At 34.8% G+C, this 18,882-nt stretch overlaps 1 protein-coding gene across 2 annotated transcripts in view; it reads left to right on the top strand.

Annotated features, from left to right (window-relative positions):
• The window catches only part of COL21A1 (collagen type XXI alpha 1 chain), a 188,417-nt gene that overhangs the window by 127,396 nt on the left and 42,139 nt on the right, over nt 1–18,882 (top strand). For both annotated transcript variants that reach the window (XM_061195184.1, XM_061195183.1), the window contains one exon: nt 13,159–13,212. In XM_061195184.1, coding sequence (XP_061051167.1) covers nt 13,159–13,212 — 54 coding nt within the window. The remainder of the gene's footprint in view (nt 1–13,158; nt 13,213–18,882) is intronic.

Genomic DNA, 18,882 nt, shown 5'->3' with positions numbered 1-18,882 from the left:
CAGGGATCACGCGGTACTATACTATTTATTGTTGGAAAAAAACCGCATATAAGTGGACCCCTGTAGTTCAAAATGTGTTGTTCAAGGGCCAAATGTATTTGTCAGGTTTCTCCACTGTGAAGTTACTGTTTTTTCCTTTCCACATTCCATTTGAAAGCGAGTCCACAAATCCAGCCCCTATTCAAGATGGGGAAGTATCAACACAGCATATCATTCCACTTATGTTGGTTTTCTTTAATTTATCTCAGCAATGTTATGTGGTTTTCAGTGTACATGTCTTGTATGTCTTTTGTTAAATTAATACCCGAGTATTTTATTTTTTATACTCTTACAAATAGTTTATTTTTAATTTATTTTTGTTTGTTGCTAGCATATGAAAATACAATTTGTTTTGGCATATTGATCATATATCCTGCAATATTGCTAAATCTGTTTATCAGTTCCTGCAACTTTCTTTGTAAATTCCTTAGGCTTTTCTGCATAGATGACCATACTGTCTGCAAATCAAGACAGTTTTCTTCTACTATACCAATTTATATTGATATGACTTTATTTTAATAGTTTTATTGCACTGACCCAGCCCTCGAATACAATATTGAGTAGAAGTGGTGAGAATGTACTTTCTTGCCTTGGTTTCTGACAAGGTGGAGAACCTTCAGTCTTTCACCAGTGTTACTTGCTGGTTTTACATAGAAACCCTACATCAAGTTGAAATTCCTTTTTACTACTACTCTCTTGAGCATTTTTTCTCTTTTTAATTATGACTAGGTGTTGAAATTCATCAAAAACCTTTTTTACATTTATTGAGTTGATTATGTTGTTTTCCTCCCTTATTTCCTTAATATGATGTATAACATTGATTTTTGTATGTTATGTCAAACTTTCATTATTGGGATAAACCCCAATTGTTCATCTTATATTATTATTCTTACATATTGCTGGATTCAATTTGGAAATATTGTTTTAAAAGACTTTTGTGTCTATGTTCATGAGATATATGGTCAGTAGTTTTCTTGTGATATTTTTGTATGGCTTTGATATCAAAATAATACTGTCTTCTATTTTCTGCAAGAGTTTTTATAGAATTGGTATCATTTCTTCCTTATTTGGTACAATTCATTAGTGAAGCCATTTGGACCCGGGTTTTGTGGGTGTGAGGAAGATTTTAATTACTAATTCAATTCCATTGCTAAATATTGGGCTATTTAGAGTTTCTTTTTCTTCTCAATTAAGTTTTGGTAATTTGTACCTTTCAAGGATATAGTCCATTTCATTCAATTTTCAAATTTGTTGACATATTTTGTTTATAACATTGCATTATTCTTGTCCTTTTGATGTAGGATTTGTAATGTCCTATCTTTCATTCCTGATATTATATATTTTATAATAATGACTTATTATTGGTAGTTACAGTTGAAATCAAACACCACAGGGTTTTTCCTTCATCTGGGCCTGGTGCTTTTTTGTTGAGTTTTTTCCTTGATAACTTCCTCTTATTTCTTACATGAAAATTGCTTGGCTTAAGCAATGATAGTAAACTTCATTTTCTTAGAAAATTAGCCATTCCATCCAGATTTTTCAAGTGACTTCTATCAAATTATGCAAATTCGTCTCATGATTTTTAAAAAGTTTTCTGTTTCAATGATTATTCTGTTGTTTCTTTGAATATTTATACTTTCCCTTTCTACTCTTTTTTGTGTGATTATGTAAGCTTTTGGTTTCTCTACTATGTTGGTTTTTATTTAAAGATCTAACATTGTAATTTAATTATTAACTTCATTGATATTTCCAGTTTTTTAAACTTGTTAATCTATATTCTTTCTATCTTTTTTTCTTATATTTTTTCTATATTTCATAATTGGGAATTAAATTTATTTATTATCATTCTTTCACTATTTTTTGCTCTTAGTATTTAAATTATAAATTTTTTTCTGATCATTACTCCAATTATATCCCCTTGATTTTAATGTGTAATGTCATTAATATTGTTTTTTAGAATTTTTGCAATTTTGGTTTTATTTTTGTTTTTCCAAGAGTTATTTAAAAGTTAAAAAAAAAGGTTTTTTTTAGGTTGAGAGGCATTTAATTTTGATTCTGTTATCAATTTCTGGTCTTCTTACACTGCATCAGAGAATATTATTTGTATAATTTCTTCTTTATGGGATTTATTGAATTTTAGTCTTTGAACTATTATATGTTCAGTTTTCAGGAGTGTTCCCTGTGCATATGAGAAGGTGAATCTCTATTTTGAGATGTGAGACTCAGTATCCATTCATTAGATCTATTTCACTGACTATCTTTTTGAGATCATCTATATACTTAATTTCTGGTTTGTTTGACATGCTTTGGACAGAGTGTGATTTGTTAGTGTCCCTCTTAATGCATTTCCATCAACTTCTCCTTCCATCTTCTGTTTCATGAAGGTGGTTTTTATGTTGTTTGTTGCATAGTTATTCGCAACTGTTATAACTTCATTTTGAATTGTGCCTTTAGCATTATAAAATGTCATTTTTGTCTCCTTTAATAATTTTTAGCTTGAATTCTGCCTTGTCTTTACCAGGATTACATTCCTCCTTTCTGATTATTTGTATTGTTTGCAGAAACTTTGCCCGTCCTGCTGTTGTGTAGCTTTAAGCTTTTTGAATCACTTTGTTCTAGTTGTTTCTCTTCTATCAAGCATAGAATTGGTCTTTCCTTTCTAAAGCAATATCTGAAATATTTTTATTATTGACTGATAGGATTAGTCTTATCTCTGTCATAATGATTATGTTATAATTTTATTATACTTACTATGTGCATTATGCTGTATTTACTATACTTCTTTCTTAATGTGATCTGTTATATTTTCCTTTTTGCTTTTATTTTCTTTGGGATTTAGGAAAATTTGTATATTTTTCTCAGTGGTCTTTTTTTTCTTCCAGTTTTATTGAGATAATTGACATACAGCACTGTCTAAGTTACATATTGTGAGATGTTTACCACAATAAGTTTGGTGAACATGCATCAACTCATATAGATACAAAAATATAGAAAAAAATTTTTTTTCTTGTGATGAGAACTCTTAAGATCTACTCTCAACAACTTTCAAATATACTATATAGCAGTGTTAACTACTAATGGTCTTTATACTAATACCTTTCACAGTCTATAAAAAATACATTTTAGAGTTCCTTTATGCCCCCTTTGCCTTACTTAGGCATGTATTATTTGTTTTGTTAACTTTAAATGATACCCTATCATCTATGTGGCAATTAATCAATTTATTCTATTTTCTTCTTCCCTTTTCCTTTTCTTCTTAATTGTTTAATCATACTTTGTCAGATCATATAATATTTATAAACTATTTTTCCACTTTTTCCCCACCTTTGTTTCAAATTTGCAATTAATATATTCAGTGTTCATCACCAGCCCCTTCACCAATATCCCATAGTCATCATTTGGGCTGGATGAAACTTCTCCTCTGGTATGTTCCTTAGGAAGGGCTTGTGAATACAGTATTCTCTGAATTCTTGTATTTTAACATGTTTTTCTATATTCTTGTTACTTTAATAACAGCCTGACTGTCACTGTTTTGCCATTGCCATTATCCCTTTAAACCCTTATCTGCTGATTTTCACTGCTTTTCTCTGAATTTCTTTGAAATGTTGCTTCATTGCTGCCCTGTATGTTGCTGAGACCAATGTAATTGTCTTTCCCTTGTAAGTGGCTTTGTCTTTTTGTATGAAAGCCCACAGTGTTAAAAAAATACTTTATGTTTAAAGTTTAATAGTATAAGTTGTGTCTCAGAATTAAGAATTTCAGTTATCCCAAATCCTGTCAATAAGTAGATTCAGGACTATTAATTCTGGACTATTCTCTTGGATTATAGTTTTAAATAGACATTCTATTACATTGTTTTTTTTTATATCTAAGGACTCCAATTATAGACATGTTAAGACTTCTTTGAATGTCTTCCACCACTATCACTTTCTGAATCTTTATATCCTTCTTAGATGGAAATATTAAGAGAGATAAAGGGAGAAAGTGACAATAATACAATAATATTAGGGGACTTTAACACACCAATTGCATCAATGTAAGATCATTCAGACAGAAAATCAATAAGACAACACTGTTCTTAAGTGACACCATAAACCACTTATACTTAATAGATATCTATAGGACATTCCATCTAAAAACATCAGAATATGCACTGTTTTCAAGTGCACATGGAATGTTCTCTAGGGTAGATCACATGCTAGGCCACAGAACAAATCTCAACAAATTTAAGAAGATAGAAATTGCATCAAGCGATTTTTCTGTCCACAATAGTATGAAATGAGAAATCAATTACAGAAAGAAAATGGGAAAAATACAAACACAGAGAGACTAAACTTTCTACTAAAAAACCAATGGATCAATGAATAAATCAAAGAGAAAATCAGAAAATATTTACCTTGAGACAAATGAAAATGGAAACAAAACTTTCCAAAAGATATGGGATGCAGCAAAAGCAGCTGAGAGGGAAGTTCATAGCTATATAGGCCTTCCTCAATAAGCAAGAAAAATCTCAAATAAGCAACCTAATCTACCACCTAGAATGATAAGAAAAAGAAGGACAAATAAAGCCCAAAGTCAGCAAAAAGAAGGAAATAAAAAAGATCAAGAGGAAACAAATAAAATAGAGACAAAAAAAAAAAAGAAGAAGAAAGAAAGAGAAAATCCCAGAAAACATCAAAGGAAACAAGATAAAGAAAATTGATAAATCTTTAGCCAGCCTCACCAACAAGGAGAGGATCCAAATAAACAAAATAAGAAAGGAAAGGAGAAATAACAACTGATACCACAGAGAGAGAAAAAATCATAAGACAATACTATGAACAATTATACACCAATAAATTGGACAACGTAGAAGAAATGGATAAATTTCTAAAATGTACAGTCTCTCAAGACTGAGTCAGAAGAAGCAAATGATTTGAACAGACTGATCACTAGAAGTGAAATTGAATCTGTAATAAAAAAAAGAAACTTCCAGTAAGCAAAAGCCTAGGACTGGATGACTTCCCTAGGGAATTTTAGCAAACATATACAGAAGAATTTATACCTATCCTTCTCAAACTATTCCAGAAAATTGAAGAGGAGGTAACACTCCCAAATTCATTCTATGAGGCCACCATTACCCTGATGCTAAAATCAGACAAAGTCACTACAAAAAAAAAAAAAAAAGTTTACAGGCTAATATCTTTGATGAATGTAGATGCACATATCCTCAACAAAATATTACTAAACTGTATTCAACAATACATAAAAAGGATCATACACTATGGTCAAGTTGGATGTATTCCAGGGTCACAGGAAGCTTCAACATATACATATCAATCAATATGATACACCACCTTAACAAAAGGAAAGACAAAAATCATATGATCATCTCAATAGATGCAGAAAAAGCATTTGACAAAATTCAACATCCATTCATAATAAAAAACCCTCTCATCAACATGAATATAGAGGGACTATATCTCAACATAATAAAGGACAATTATGACAAACCCACAGCCAAAATAATACTAACAGTGGAAAGCTGAAACCCTTCCCACTAAAATCAGGAACAAGACAAGGATACCCACTCACACCACTTCTATTCAACATAGTATTGGAAGTCCTAGCCACAGCAATCAGAAAAAAAAAAAAAAAAAGAAAGAAAAGTCATCCAAATTGGAAGGGAAGAAGTAAAACTGTCACTATTTCCAGATGACATGATACTATATAGAGAAAACCCACAAGTCTCCACCAAAAAGCTATTAGAACTAATAAATTCAGTAAAGTAGCAGGATTCAGGATTGATACATAAGAAGTCTGTTGCTTTTCTATGTACTAATAATGAACTAGCAGAAAGAGAAACCAAACAAAAATCCCATTTAAAGTTATACCAAAAAGAATAAAATACCTAGGAGTAAACTTATCCAAGGAGGTGAAAGAACTATACTCCAAAAACTGTAAAACATTGATGAAAGAAATTGAAGATGACACAAAGAAATGGAAAGATGTTCCATGTTCTTGGATTGGAAGTGTGAATATTGTTAAAATACCCATACTACACAAAGCAATCTACAAATTTAATGCAATCCCTATCAAAATACCCATGAGATTTTTCACAGAAGCAGAACAAATAATCCTAAAATTTATATGGAACCACAAAGTTCCTTGAATTGCCAAGGTTACCTTGAGAAAAAAGAACAAAGCTGGAGGTATCACACTCCCTGACTTCAGACTACACTACAAAGCTACAGTAATCAACACTGCCGCAAAAACAGACATACAGATCAATGGAACAGAACTGAGAGCCCATAAATAAACCCACGCTCCTATGGTCAAAGGAATCAAGAATTTACAATGGAGAAAAGAGTCTCTTCAATAAATGGTGCTGGGATAGCTAGACAGCTACATGTAAAAGAATATAATTAGACCACTCTCTAACACCATATACAAAATTAACTGAGAATGAATTAAATACCTAAATGTAAGACCTGAAACCATAAAACTTCTAGAAGAGAACATAGGCAGAACTCTCTTTGACATAAATCATAGCAATATTTTTTGGATCTGTCTTCTAAGGCAAAAAAAACAAAAGCAAAAATAAACAAATGGGAACTAATTAAACTTAAAAGCTATTGCACAGCACAGGAAACCCTCAACAAAATGAAAAGACAACCTATTGAGTGAGAGAAAATATTTATAAATGATATGATGTACAAGGCATTAATATCTCAAATATATAAATAGCTCATACAACTCAATATCAAAAAAAAACCCAATTAAAAAATGGACAGAAGATCTGAATAGACATTTTTCCAAAGAAGACATACAGATGGACAGCAGACACATGAAAAATGCTCAACATCACTGTTAGACAAATGCAGATCAAAATCACAATGAGATATCACCTCATATCTGTCAGAATGGCTATCATCAAAAAGAACACAAATAACAAATGTTGGAGAGGATGTGGAGAAAAAGGAACACTTGTACACTGTTAGTGGGAATGTAAATTGATGCAGCCACTTTGGAAAACAGTACGGAGGCTTCTCAAAAAACTAAAAATAAAACTACCATGTGACCCAGCAGTTCTACTCCTGGGTATATATCTGAATAAATTAAAACACTAATTCAAAAAGATACATGCACGCCGGTGTTCATAGCAGCACTATTTACAATAGCTAAGATATAGAAGCAACCCAAGTGTCCATCAACAGATGAATGGATAAAGAAGATGTGGTGTATATGCACAATGGAATATTACTCAGTCATAAAAAAGAATGAAATTCTGCCATTTGCAACAATGTAGATGGACCTAGAGTGTATTATGCTTAGTGAAATAAGTCAGACAGAGGAAGACAAACACTATATGTTATCACTTTTATGTGGAATCTAAAAAAATAAAATAAAAGCATTTATATGACAAAACAGAAACAGACTCACAGACATAGAGAACAAACTAGTGGTTACCAGTGGGAAGAAGGAAGAGAGGAGGGGCAAGATAGGGGTAAGGGATTAATAGATGCAAAGTACTCTGTGTAAAGTAGACAAGCAAGAAGGATATATTGTACAGCACAGGAAAATATAGCTGTTATTTTGTAATAACTTTAAAGAGAGTATAAACTATAAAAATATTGAATCACTATGCTGTACACTTGAAACTAATATAATATTGTAAATCAACTATATTTCAATAAAAATAAATACATAGATGAGAAGGAAAAAGACATGAATATATAATTCTCAAAACCAAAAAGATGTAAAATGGCTCTTGAATGTATGAAGATGTTCAACTTCACTCATAATAAGAGAAATACAAATTGAAACCATGCCAAGATACAATTACCCACCCATTAGGTTGGCAAAAGTTCAAAAGCTTGATAGTACAGTCTGCTTGGCAAGGCTGTGAGTAAACAGGCATTTTCATACATTGCTGGAAGCAAAGCAAAATAGTACAACCCTTACAGGGATATGTGACAATAATTGTGCCAGACAGAACTGAAAGTGGCCACCACCTCCTGGTGCTCCAGCTTTTTCATAAACCCCTACCTTTGAGTGTGCCCAGGACCTATGACTTGCTTCTAATCAACAGATGTCACTCCTGTAATGATGTTACATTATGAAAAGCTCCACTTAGAGCCTGCTTGCTCTGGGGAATTTCCTTGCTGTCTTGATGAAGTAAGTAGCCATTGGTGGCAATGAAACAAATTCTGCCAACAAAGTGAGTGAATGTGGACGAAGATACTTCTGCAGTCAAGCCTCTAGATGAGAACACAGCCCAGCAGACCTCCCAATTAGCACCTTGTAAGACCCTACACAGAGAACTCAGTAAAGCCATGCCCAGACTTCAGGCCCCAGAAATTATGAAATAATCAATATGTGTTGTTTCAAGCAGTTAAAAAATAATTCACTCTGCCTAAATTATAATGCCAAACCATAGCGGTACAAATTAAAAAATAACATTATTTGAAAATAGTGTATCCTGAAACAAATCGTAAGAGTAAAGAACCATTAAAACTCCCATTCTTTGGTGGCAGCAGACTAGCTAACTTTTCTGGATCTCTCCTTCTGTTTCTAGAGCTGTGCAAGGCACTTTCACAAAGGATCTTATTTTATTTTCCTAAAAAAGAAATCTATGAAGTTGGGAATATCAATGTCATTTTGACATTAAGATCAGATTAAGAGCAATTAAAGAATTTACCCCAAAGTGCACAGTCAGTTACATGGCAGAGCCTGAATTCCGGGCCTGGTTTGTGTGATTCCCTTTATGCATGATGCTTTCCAAATTTCTTGTCTGTTTATTTGGTCAGCCAGGAGAAGCTTCCCCAGTCTTACATCTTCAATATATTCTCTGGCATGCTAGAGATGTGTTTACATACTAAGAATAAACCATGCAGTAAGAGCAAAGTCAAATTAAAGTATTTAATAACAAAGTAAGGATCTTCTTCCAAATTAAATTATATTTTAATGGTCACACACCTTCCACCAGATTTTTGAGGATTGCAATGGCCACAAACTAAATTAATCCCCATCCTTTTATTTTTTTGTGGGTGAGTACCAAAGACCACCACATGAAAGGAAATACACAAGCAATGCAAGTTTCACATCTCTGTTTCGGGTTAAATTTGCTTTTTAAAAATAACTGGTTTCTTGTGGAATAAATCATCTTTGACATTAGCTGCAGAGACTGGATTGAGGAATAATGTTAGCATGACATTTTCTCAATTATCTTATATCAAGAAGGAATTAATAATAGAATAGCAAAATGATAAATTAGAGGTAGAGACATGCTATATGCCTTTTTTCCCACCAGCCAAACATATTGGTTTATACCAGGATCTCCAGGTCATAAAAGCAATCAAGTGATCAGATTAAGTTCTGGTTACAGTATTGAATTTCATATACTAGTTGTGTATCACACTGGATAATTTTGTGGAAAATGACTAAGCAAAAATCATCCTTTCATGTCCCAATGAAACATTATTAAAAGAATGAAGAGAACATTCCTAGGTAAAGATTACTGGCCATCATCTTGTCGTAATTACACTGCATAATCTTCCAACAGCATATGCGATAGCCCTATCCGCAAATGTTTTTCCCAATTCCTTTATCTTCTCAAAATCGAGTATTTAAGAATAAATCATCCATTCCTCCCTCCTTGATGTGCTCCAGTGGTTGTAAAGCAGGGAACATAGTCTTACCTATAGTCGTGTATTGTGTTCAGCACTATTTTAAGTATTCTGGGAGATTAAAAAACAAACAAACAAACCTCATATAGGATGTGTTTCTTGCCTTTAAAGAATGTGCAAGCCAGGAAAACAGTTCCTACATAGAGACACCTCCTGAACAATCTGGCCGTTGTAAAACTCAGTACCAAGTGTAAAGCCATACAAAGCCACTGTGGTTCCACAGAAAGGGGTGGGTGAGGGCAGAAAGGGTGTGGAGTCTCTTTCTTAAGATCTGGGCTAGATCAGTGGTTCTCAAAGTGTCATTGCAAGACCAGCAGTATCAGCACCTCCTGGAAACTTGTTAGAAATGAATATTCTTGGAATTCACCCCAGAATACTGAATTAGAAAGTCTGAAATGGGGTCCGCCATCTGCAGTTTACCAAACACTCCAGGTGATTCTGATGCAGCTAGAGTTGGAGAATCACTGCCGTATATTATAAAGAGTAGATGCTGTTTTATTCATACGATTCTGTATCATTCTGATTATCTGTCCTAACAAGAAGCAGAAAGAATAAGAAGAAATTAAATTCTCAAATAATTGTGGAACTCCATTATTGATATATGTTGCTGATGGTTACTTTTTTAAAAAAAATCTCCTAATTAGAATAAAATATTAAGACTGGGTTAATGGTCACAAAAGTAAAAGGAGAGATCTTTACCAACCAAAGTAGCTATGTAATCCCAAATTAGTTGTTTCTGCTGTTGGACAAGTCTCCTCCCGCCTTTAATTTATATACAGATGATCTAAACTACAGATCTGCTTAAGTATGACAGTCACATATGACAGTACCTGGAGGTGAGAGAAGTTAAGCGACCTAATGACTTACAACTCTGCCATCGTTCTCAAATCATCAGAATTAGCTGTTCACATAAATTTCTGGGCCCCGCCATCCAGAGTTTCTGACTCAGTAGGTCTGCAGCAAGGCCTGAAAGTTTGCATTTTGAAGTTCCCAAGTGAGGCGAAGCTGATCTGGCTGGGGTGGGGATCATCCTTGAGAACCACTGACACGGGTGATTCCACCTGATGTTATCAAATTAGTCCCACTGTTCACCACTTACAAAATCAATACTCATAAAATGTTGGTAGAGAGGAAAGTTGCCTTTAATCAGAATGCCAGCAATCTGGGGAGATGATGGACTCAGTGTCCTCCCAAAAACCACCTCCGAAGATTCTGCTCAGCCATGAAAGCTTTTAAAGGGAAACAGGAAGTAATCTCAGTTAATCATTGGGCTAGGGGGTCAGAGTGGTTGCCAGCCCCCACTGTATGCCAGCTTGAGTGCAGACTTGTCAACTCCTCGTGATCTTTCTTTAGATCCTATCTTGTTCACACAGTGTGTGAGATTACTGAATGGGAAGCTAGGGGAAAGTTCTGGTCATCTGTTAATTACTTATTCTTCATTTCTACTTCTTTGATCTACGGAAAGAACCAACAAGTTAGGCAAAGTATTATGTGATCTAAAGATTTGAAAGGTGTGCTAGGGCCAGAGATGAGTAGAGCACAGGGGTGCCTGGTGTAAGGTTAGTGTCAAGACAAAGGGGTGTCCCCTGCAGAAAGCTCTTTCCTGCAAAGAGTTTTTTCCTGCCCAAAGCTGCTTACACTGACTATTGCTGTGAGTGTCGAGTTCAGGATTGTTATTGTATAATTTCCCTCTGGCATTAGGACCTGCCATAGCCCTTTTCTCTAATCGTTTAGGCTTTTTAACTTGTGGCTTTTGTGAATCTAACATCCATCTCTGTTTCTCTGATATTTTCATAAGATCTTCTGTAGAACCGTTGGGTAGGCAGGACCTCCCTGCCCTCTAGTTTGGTTGATTTACAGGAAAACATTATCCTTTTCCCCTTCTATCCTCAACTGTCATCTAGTGTTTGTAAATAAAATTGGAACAGATGAAATATTTGGCTTTAGCTGGTATTTCACTGTGCTAATGAATTGCAAGAATTCATAAAAGTGGGGGAAGCAGTGTTTATATAATGTGATATGGCTGGATTTTTTTTCTAAGGGCTGATTTTGTTAGTCAAGTATTATTGGTTCTTCTCTCTGTGGTTCATTTTGTACAATTTGGGGAGTTCATTAGAATATGAAACTATGGAAAATGGTGTTGGCATATGCTTCAGCACATGTATTCTGAGACTTTTTCCCCCTTAAACTTATTTTGACTCAGGTATTTGAGTTATTTACAAGAAAAATATTTTCATTTTTGTTTTACTTTCTCTCTTGCTCTCGTGTAGGATGAAATGTTCTCTCTGGTACAATGCCAAGTGTGGTACAATTGTTTGCAGAGAACTTTGCTTGTTAAGATGTAATACTTTGCTGAGCAGACACACAGCATCAAGGCTCTTGATGACTGAGAGGTTTCCAAAAGTCTAAATGTTTGAGGGTGTGTGTGTGGTGTGTGTCTGTGTCTATTTCAAGGGACTCTCCCCAACCGCTCTTTATTTTCGTCCAGGCATTTTAATAGCTGTATTGATCTGTGGATATTATACATTTTAGGATTAAATTCAGCTAATACTTATTGTTCTAGTAGGCATAGTGTTAGATACGTTTTTACATGCTAGCAATTGATTCATTTGGGAAAAACTTATAGCGTTCCAGAAAGTGGGTGTAAAATAAGGTGCATAAATAATTTGAGCAGAGTAATTTAAAGATATATAACTGAAAACTTATAATTTGAACAGCTACTTAAAATACACATTTTAGATGTTTATTTTAAATAGATACTGGATTAAAGTGCCAAATAATTTCAAGTAATAACCTATAAATAGCTGCATTCTTAATGAAAGTTTTCTTTTGATTTTAAAATGCAACTCTTGAGAGGCAAGGTCACATTATGTCCGACAGGTGAAAAATTTTAAAGTAAAAATAAAAATAGATATGAAAAAGACTGATATAAATGTGATATAAGTCACATTTACTTTGAAGAGAAGCATAATCCTATTCTCATAAGAAGGAGTATACAAGTACCCCAGTTATTTTATAACAACTCAATTATCTGCTGTCATGTATAGATTTGATATTTATATAGTCACCTCATGAATTTCAGAATGAGTTATCTGATGTCAGGAAAAGTTGATATCAATAATCCAGACAACAAGGACCTACTGCATAGCACAGGGAACTATATTCAATATCTTGTAATAAACTATAATGGAAAAGAACCTGAAAAAAATATACATAAAACTGAATATATATGTATAACTGAATCACTTTGCTGTACACCTGAAATTAACACAACATTGTAAATCAACTATACTTCAATTTTTAAAAAAAGAAAGGAAAGAAAAGAAAATAATACAGAAGTAATTTTTGTTTTTGTTTATATTTAATATGCTTTAGTATGTAATGTCACATATTATTATTTTAGTGAGCATATGTGCAAACGGAATTCTCTATTTCTTTTTATCATTAAAAGGGAGAAGCAGGACCTCCAGGTGCTCCAGGGCAGGATGGATCACGGGGTGAGCCTGTGAGTACCTTCTCGATTCAGTTCTAAAGGATGACGTCCTTCTCTTGTCATGAAATCCTTTGACTATTTAAGTTCTCCTCCCAGATGCCCTATGCTTGTTCAGTGACTTCCAGACTAGGATTGTAGAAGCTTTTTGTGGAATACTGTAAAATATTAAAATATTCAATCCTCTTTTACAAACTGGGAAGAGTTTTGCTAGCAGGAAATTTATGTGATGAGTCTAAATCACAAAGTTCTAAAAAAAGACAAGCACGGTGCTGAGGCAAGGAATCATGGCAGTAGGATAGTAGAGGTTACTTAGATACAATCTCTCCTCCTAAACCAGCAGATAGAAAACTGGGAGTTACTGAGTGAAACTTTATCCCCTCTCCCGCCCCACCCCATCAGCTCAGAGAAGGCAAGAAAGGATCCCTTATTCCTTTTTCTCTGACTCCTCTGTCTTTCCTGCTGAATGGTGGAGAGGAAGCCAGGTTTGCTGTGCCAGGAGATGTACTCTGTTAGGAAAGTAATTAGTAGATTATGTGACTAAAGTTTGCCCATGTTATCTGTATATAATTGTTCTGGGCTGTACTCTCTTCCAATTCAGAACATATAGCATTATGTTATTCTGTTATTTTGACAATTAATGAAAACTTGGTTGTTAGTAATATATCTCATGAAGATTGATCTTTACCATTTGTGAAAAAGCTTTGAAAACAGGAAAAAAAAAAGAAAATTTATATATTTGGTGATGCAAAGAAATGAAGACTCGTGTTGTGTGTGCATGCTGGTTTTAAGTGTTTGTAATGAATGTTTTGGCCCCACTAAAAAGGATATATTTATTTGTTCTATAATGTGGCAGCCAAGAAAATTAGTGGTGCTTAAGTTGGAAGGATCAACACTCTTAGAAAAATGCTTTAAAGCTAATTAAATGCAGCTTACAGTAGCCAGCTGGTGATTCATTCCTGCATGCAGATTGATAAATATGAACACTAACTCTTAGAATTCAAATTGAGGACAAAGGATGTATTTCATTGGGAAATGATTACATTGCTTTAAAGTACAATTACATGTACATGCCTGTGCTTTGAAATTTAAAGGCTGGTATTGGTCAATCCTAAGAGTAATTTAGTCCTTAGGGTAATTTACATTCTAAGTGACAAATGATACCCAGTTGACTTCAATCCAGGTGATAAACTCAGTTCTAACACTTGCTGGATTTATTAGAATTTGTTTCAACTGTGTATCACTGTGTTTAAGGATTATAATCTTTTAGTCATTCATTCAACAAGCATTTACTGTCTGCTTTGTGCCAGACATTATATTAATTGAGGAGAAAATGAAGATGAATTTGTCACGGTCCTGCCCTCAGGAGTCAGATGAGCCAATAGTTGCAAACATCGTATAAATGTTATAGAGGGAGGTGTGGGATGGGGGTGGGGGAGGCTTGCAAAGTTGTAGGAGATGTATATGATGCTAAATGAGTTTTGGGACATCATTGAAAAGGATGCATTCTTCTTGTTTAATAACCATTTATTGAGATATGATTCACATACTACTGTATAAAATTTACCTATTTAAAAAGTATAAGGATACATTCTTAAACAAGATGTTCTCTTAGCCAAATTGTGGAATATAAATAGGAGTTGTCTTCTTGTTTGCCCCCTAAGGCAGGAACCTGTAACATGTTCCAAAATATAGAAATGAAAGAAATCGTGATACTTTGGGAAAACTGAAATTAGTTCAAATTGCTTAGGATAGATGGAGGGGATGAGATAGAAATACTAGATGAGGTTGCAGGGGTAGGGAGAGGCCAAATCAAGAAAGGCGTTGTATGTCTGTGCTATTTGGACTTAAATCTGAGAGTAATCGGAGGCATTCAAAGGTTCTAAGTAGGGAAGTGAGGTGTTCAGATTTAGAAAGTTTTAGAGAGGTCACTTGACAGCAGAAAAGAGACTGGGTAAAGGAGGACAGAGGTGGAGGGCAGAGCCCAGCAGCAAGCCAGCTGAGCCCTGCCACCTCCAACTCCAGCTAAGGCAAGAATATTCAGAATTGGGAGAGGGAGAGTGGGGCTGATCTGAAATGAACTAAAAAAGCATCAGCAGAGCTCAGGGATCGATTGGATGTGGGTAACATGAAAAAGGATGACTCTCAAAGTCTTGCTGTGTGGATGGAGGCACAGGAAGACCAAGCAATAAACAAGAAATAGAGCAAGAAGAATTAATTTCGTCTGGGGAGGTGATCCTATGATATCTTCACATGGGACAATAGCAAAGGCATTCAAATAAGAGGCCTATACTTTGCATCCTTAGAGTAGACATGGAAACATGGGGACTAATATAGTTCCAATAAGAAATAGTGGGTCAGATTCAAGACAGTTTTAGAAGAATTTCTGTGAATACTAGGTGTAGTAGGTTGAAAAGTGTTCCCCCACCAGGATATCAGATCCTAATAACTAAAACTGATAAATGTTATCATATTTGAACAAAGGGTATATGCAGGTGTGATTAAACTAAGGGTCTTGGGGGGATTATCCTGGCTTGTCTGAAGGGAGGCTGATCTAATCAGTTGAAAGTCCTTAAGAGCAGAACTGAGGTTTCTCAGAGGAGGCAGTGAAATTGGAGTGATGTGGCAGCAAGTCAAGGAATGCTGGCAGAAGGCAGAAAAGGCAAGGGATGGATTCTCCCATAGAGCTTCTGGGGGGAGTACAGATTTCCATCCTCCAGAACTGTGAGAGAATAACATTCTGTTGCTTTAAGCTACCAAGTTTCTGGTAAATTTTTTACAGAAGCCATGGTAGATGAGTACACTGGGCTTCTCATCTAGTCTAATCTTTAACAATCATTTATGTAATGAATCTATGTAAAAAGCCTGTGAGTCCTACTGATACATATCAAACTCTTTGTAGCACATGTGTTGATCAAAAATATTTGGGCTTAAAGCAAGTAGATAAGCAGGTTTAAATGACAATTTGGTTAAAAGTGAGACTCCTCAATCACTAATATTTTCTGATTCATCAGTTTGTTAAACCGTCATATGTTTTGCAAAACTTCTTTTGTCCACTTCATATTTTTCTACATCTTTGCATTATTCTATTTAGTAACTTTTAGCCCATATGTCTTCTCTGTACTATTATTCATCATATTGCAAAATTGGAACAACTTAAATGTCTGATACTTAATGTATTAGGTATGTAAACTGTCATGTAAAAATATAATGCTCTATGAATATATATGCATAAGGAAGGATCTACATGGCAAACATGTGGTTTAATCATGTTTTGGTTACTTTGCTTATTTCCAGCCATGTTGCTTTTTGATGTCTGTTATGTGCCATTTTTTGCTTGTCTGTGTTTTATTTTCTCCTGTGAGCATGTTATTGTTTTTGTAATACATTATTTAAAAATTAAGACCTGGCTTTTGAGTGTTGTGCAGTGTTTCTTTGTTTTTCAAACATATTAAGCTTGGCAGACTGCATTTCCATTTTTGTGCCAAGGAATGGAGAACCAACAGATTGCTTCAAGGAATGCTCAGTTGTTGGAAATGTGTCTTCCTAACTTGCAAAATCATTCTGATTTTACCTTGTGCAGTTAGGTGGTTGGGGAGACAGGGCAATACAGGAGCAGCAGCACACCAGATTTACTCATAGTTGAAAAACAATAACTGCACACATTCATTTTTGACCAAATCAGCTTTGTGACCAAATTATCATATTGAACAGCTACTTGGCTTTGGCCAGTGGTTGTTGACCAAGTTACCTGAACTGTCATCATTTCCCCTGATGTTCATCATAGCTGTTCTATGCTGGTCCAAGCCTGATGACGTCCTGTGTTTAGTGTAGCATTTCTTCTCAGGCATCTGATCCATCAGATCCCTAGTTTTCTGATCACCAGCCTGCCCACTGTGCACAGGGCATGATGACTCATGGTGAAGACTTGTAGGCAGGACTTGGGTTCTACTCTTGGAGCTGAGATCCCTGGAGCCCCATGAAGAGAGAAAGGATGCCACATTTCCTGGACCTACAGAGGTGAGCACATCTTTCTTAGTTAAGGATGCCTTAAGTCATTTTATTTTGGACACTTTTGCTGTATCATTTTTCCAGGGATGCAGATGTGAGGATCACTGTACTGTATTTGAGGACATTGGCTCATAGAGGCTTTTGTTTCCTTTTCCTCATGCCTTTCAAATTCTTTCAAATTCTTTAGAAAGGCATGCCTTTCTAAACCACAGCTTACACTTGTCTTTATGGTGTGTGTTAACTGCTGAGGCAGTTCAAGTCGTCATTTAGTTAAGAGACAAGTAGATCTTTTGTTTAATCACCTTTTCTATGGATCGATTATGTGACATGCCATGTTATGCATAGAGGTCAAAGGCATAAAATCCTCGGGGGAAGTTAATGTTGACTTGCTGTGGTGGTTTCCCACGTGGAATAATCCACTTTGTTATACTAGCTTTGTGGAGGTGTCTTTATTTACCCACTTCACTGTATTTTTTTTATTTCGATTGAGGGGAAAGGTAGGAGGAAAAAGCCCCACTAGTTGTGATGCTGTTCTTATTTGATTTGCAATTGTATGGCAAGCTTTTTAAAGTCGGTACATGTTTGTAAGATTTTTTTTCCCACTCCTCTTTCAGGAACCAGGAGGGGCACATCCTCCGTATGTGTTGAGTGAAAGAACCTTAACCTGATATCTGCCATTAGGAATTTCATATGGCACTTAGTGTGAAGCCAGCCCACATTTAACAACTAAGAAAATTTGGAAAATTCAATTGTACTTATTATTGAAATAATGCTAGTTCCAGGGTTATGTTTTAAAACCTGATTGAGAATAACTCTTAGAATGCATTTTGAATTAAACAACATAAATGTCCAGTTTATCTACAGGAGTGACTACATTTGTAAGCAATATCTACAACTTTTTGGTCTCTCAAAGCTTGGCATTTGGCATTGTCATGACTGCAAAAATATTATATCTTTTTCTTTAACCTTACTAAGCAACTGTTGGCCCATTATCTGTACAAATTAATCAAGTCCCACTAGGTTTACTTATGGATCTGTTTCTTTTCTACCATGAATGATTTTATTGATATAGTAAAACCAGACCACCATCAAATGACTTTAAAAAGCAACATCATGGATTTTAAATTTAGAAGCTCTGTGCCTAGGCTACTGATCATTTTTTTACTGTTGTTCTGAAGAAATCTTTTTATCTGTGATCATTGTAAGACCATTAATAAGCATTAAAAGAATACTTATATGAATCTTCTTTATTCATTTCTTTGTAATTTGAAAGAGGCTTTATTGAACCTTGAAATGACAAGAGGAATTAATTCAATCAAACGTATGAAATGATGCATGATTAATTCTCAGAACGGGTGACATATCCTCCGAGTCAATAGAATGTCATTGCTGCTTCCAGGGGCTCTGTGTTCCCGTTGGCATGGGGATTGATGACGCCCATCTCTGTTTTGAAGAGAGTGGGTGAGAGGAAAATTGGTACAAGATATTGAGTCTAGATTTCAAGCTTTTAGGACTTCGACTTTAAAATTATGTTCTGTAGTCATATGGGGGCCAGGGGTGGTTTTGCACACTTTCATTAAAAACCTTTGGTATAAGGTCCTTATACGATATTCTTGAATTAGTCCAAATATGTTCTCCATTTTCAAAACATGAAAATACAGAATTAACAAAACA

Source organism: Eubalaena glacialis, chromosome 7 (genome assembly GCF_028564815.1).
Source record: "Eubalaena glacialis isolate mEubGla1 chromosome 7, mEubGla1.1.hap2.+ XY, whole genome shotgun sequence".
Classification (NCBI taxonomy): Eukaryota; Metazoa; Chordata; class Mammalia; order Artiodactyla; family Balaenidae; genus Eubalaena; species Eubalaena glacialis.
The sequence above is the reverse complement of the archived record's forward strand: the minus strand, read 5'-3'. Positions and strand labels throughout refer to the sequence as shown.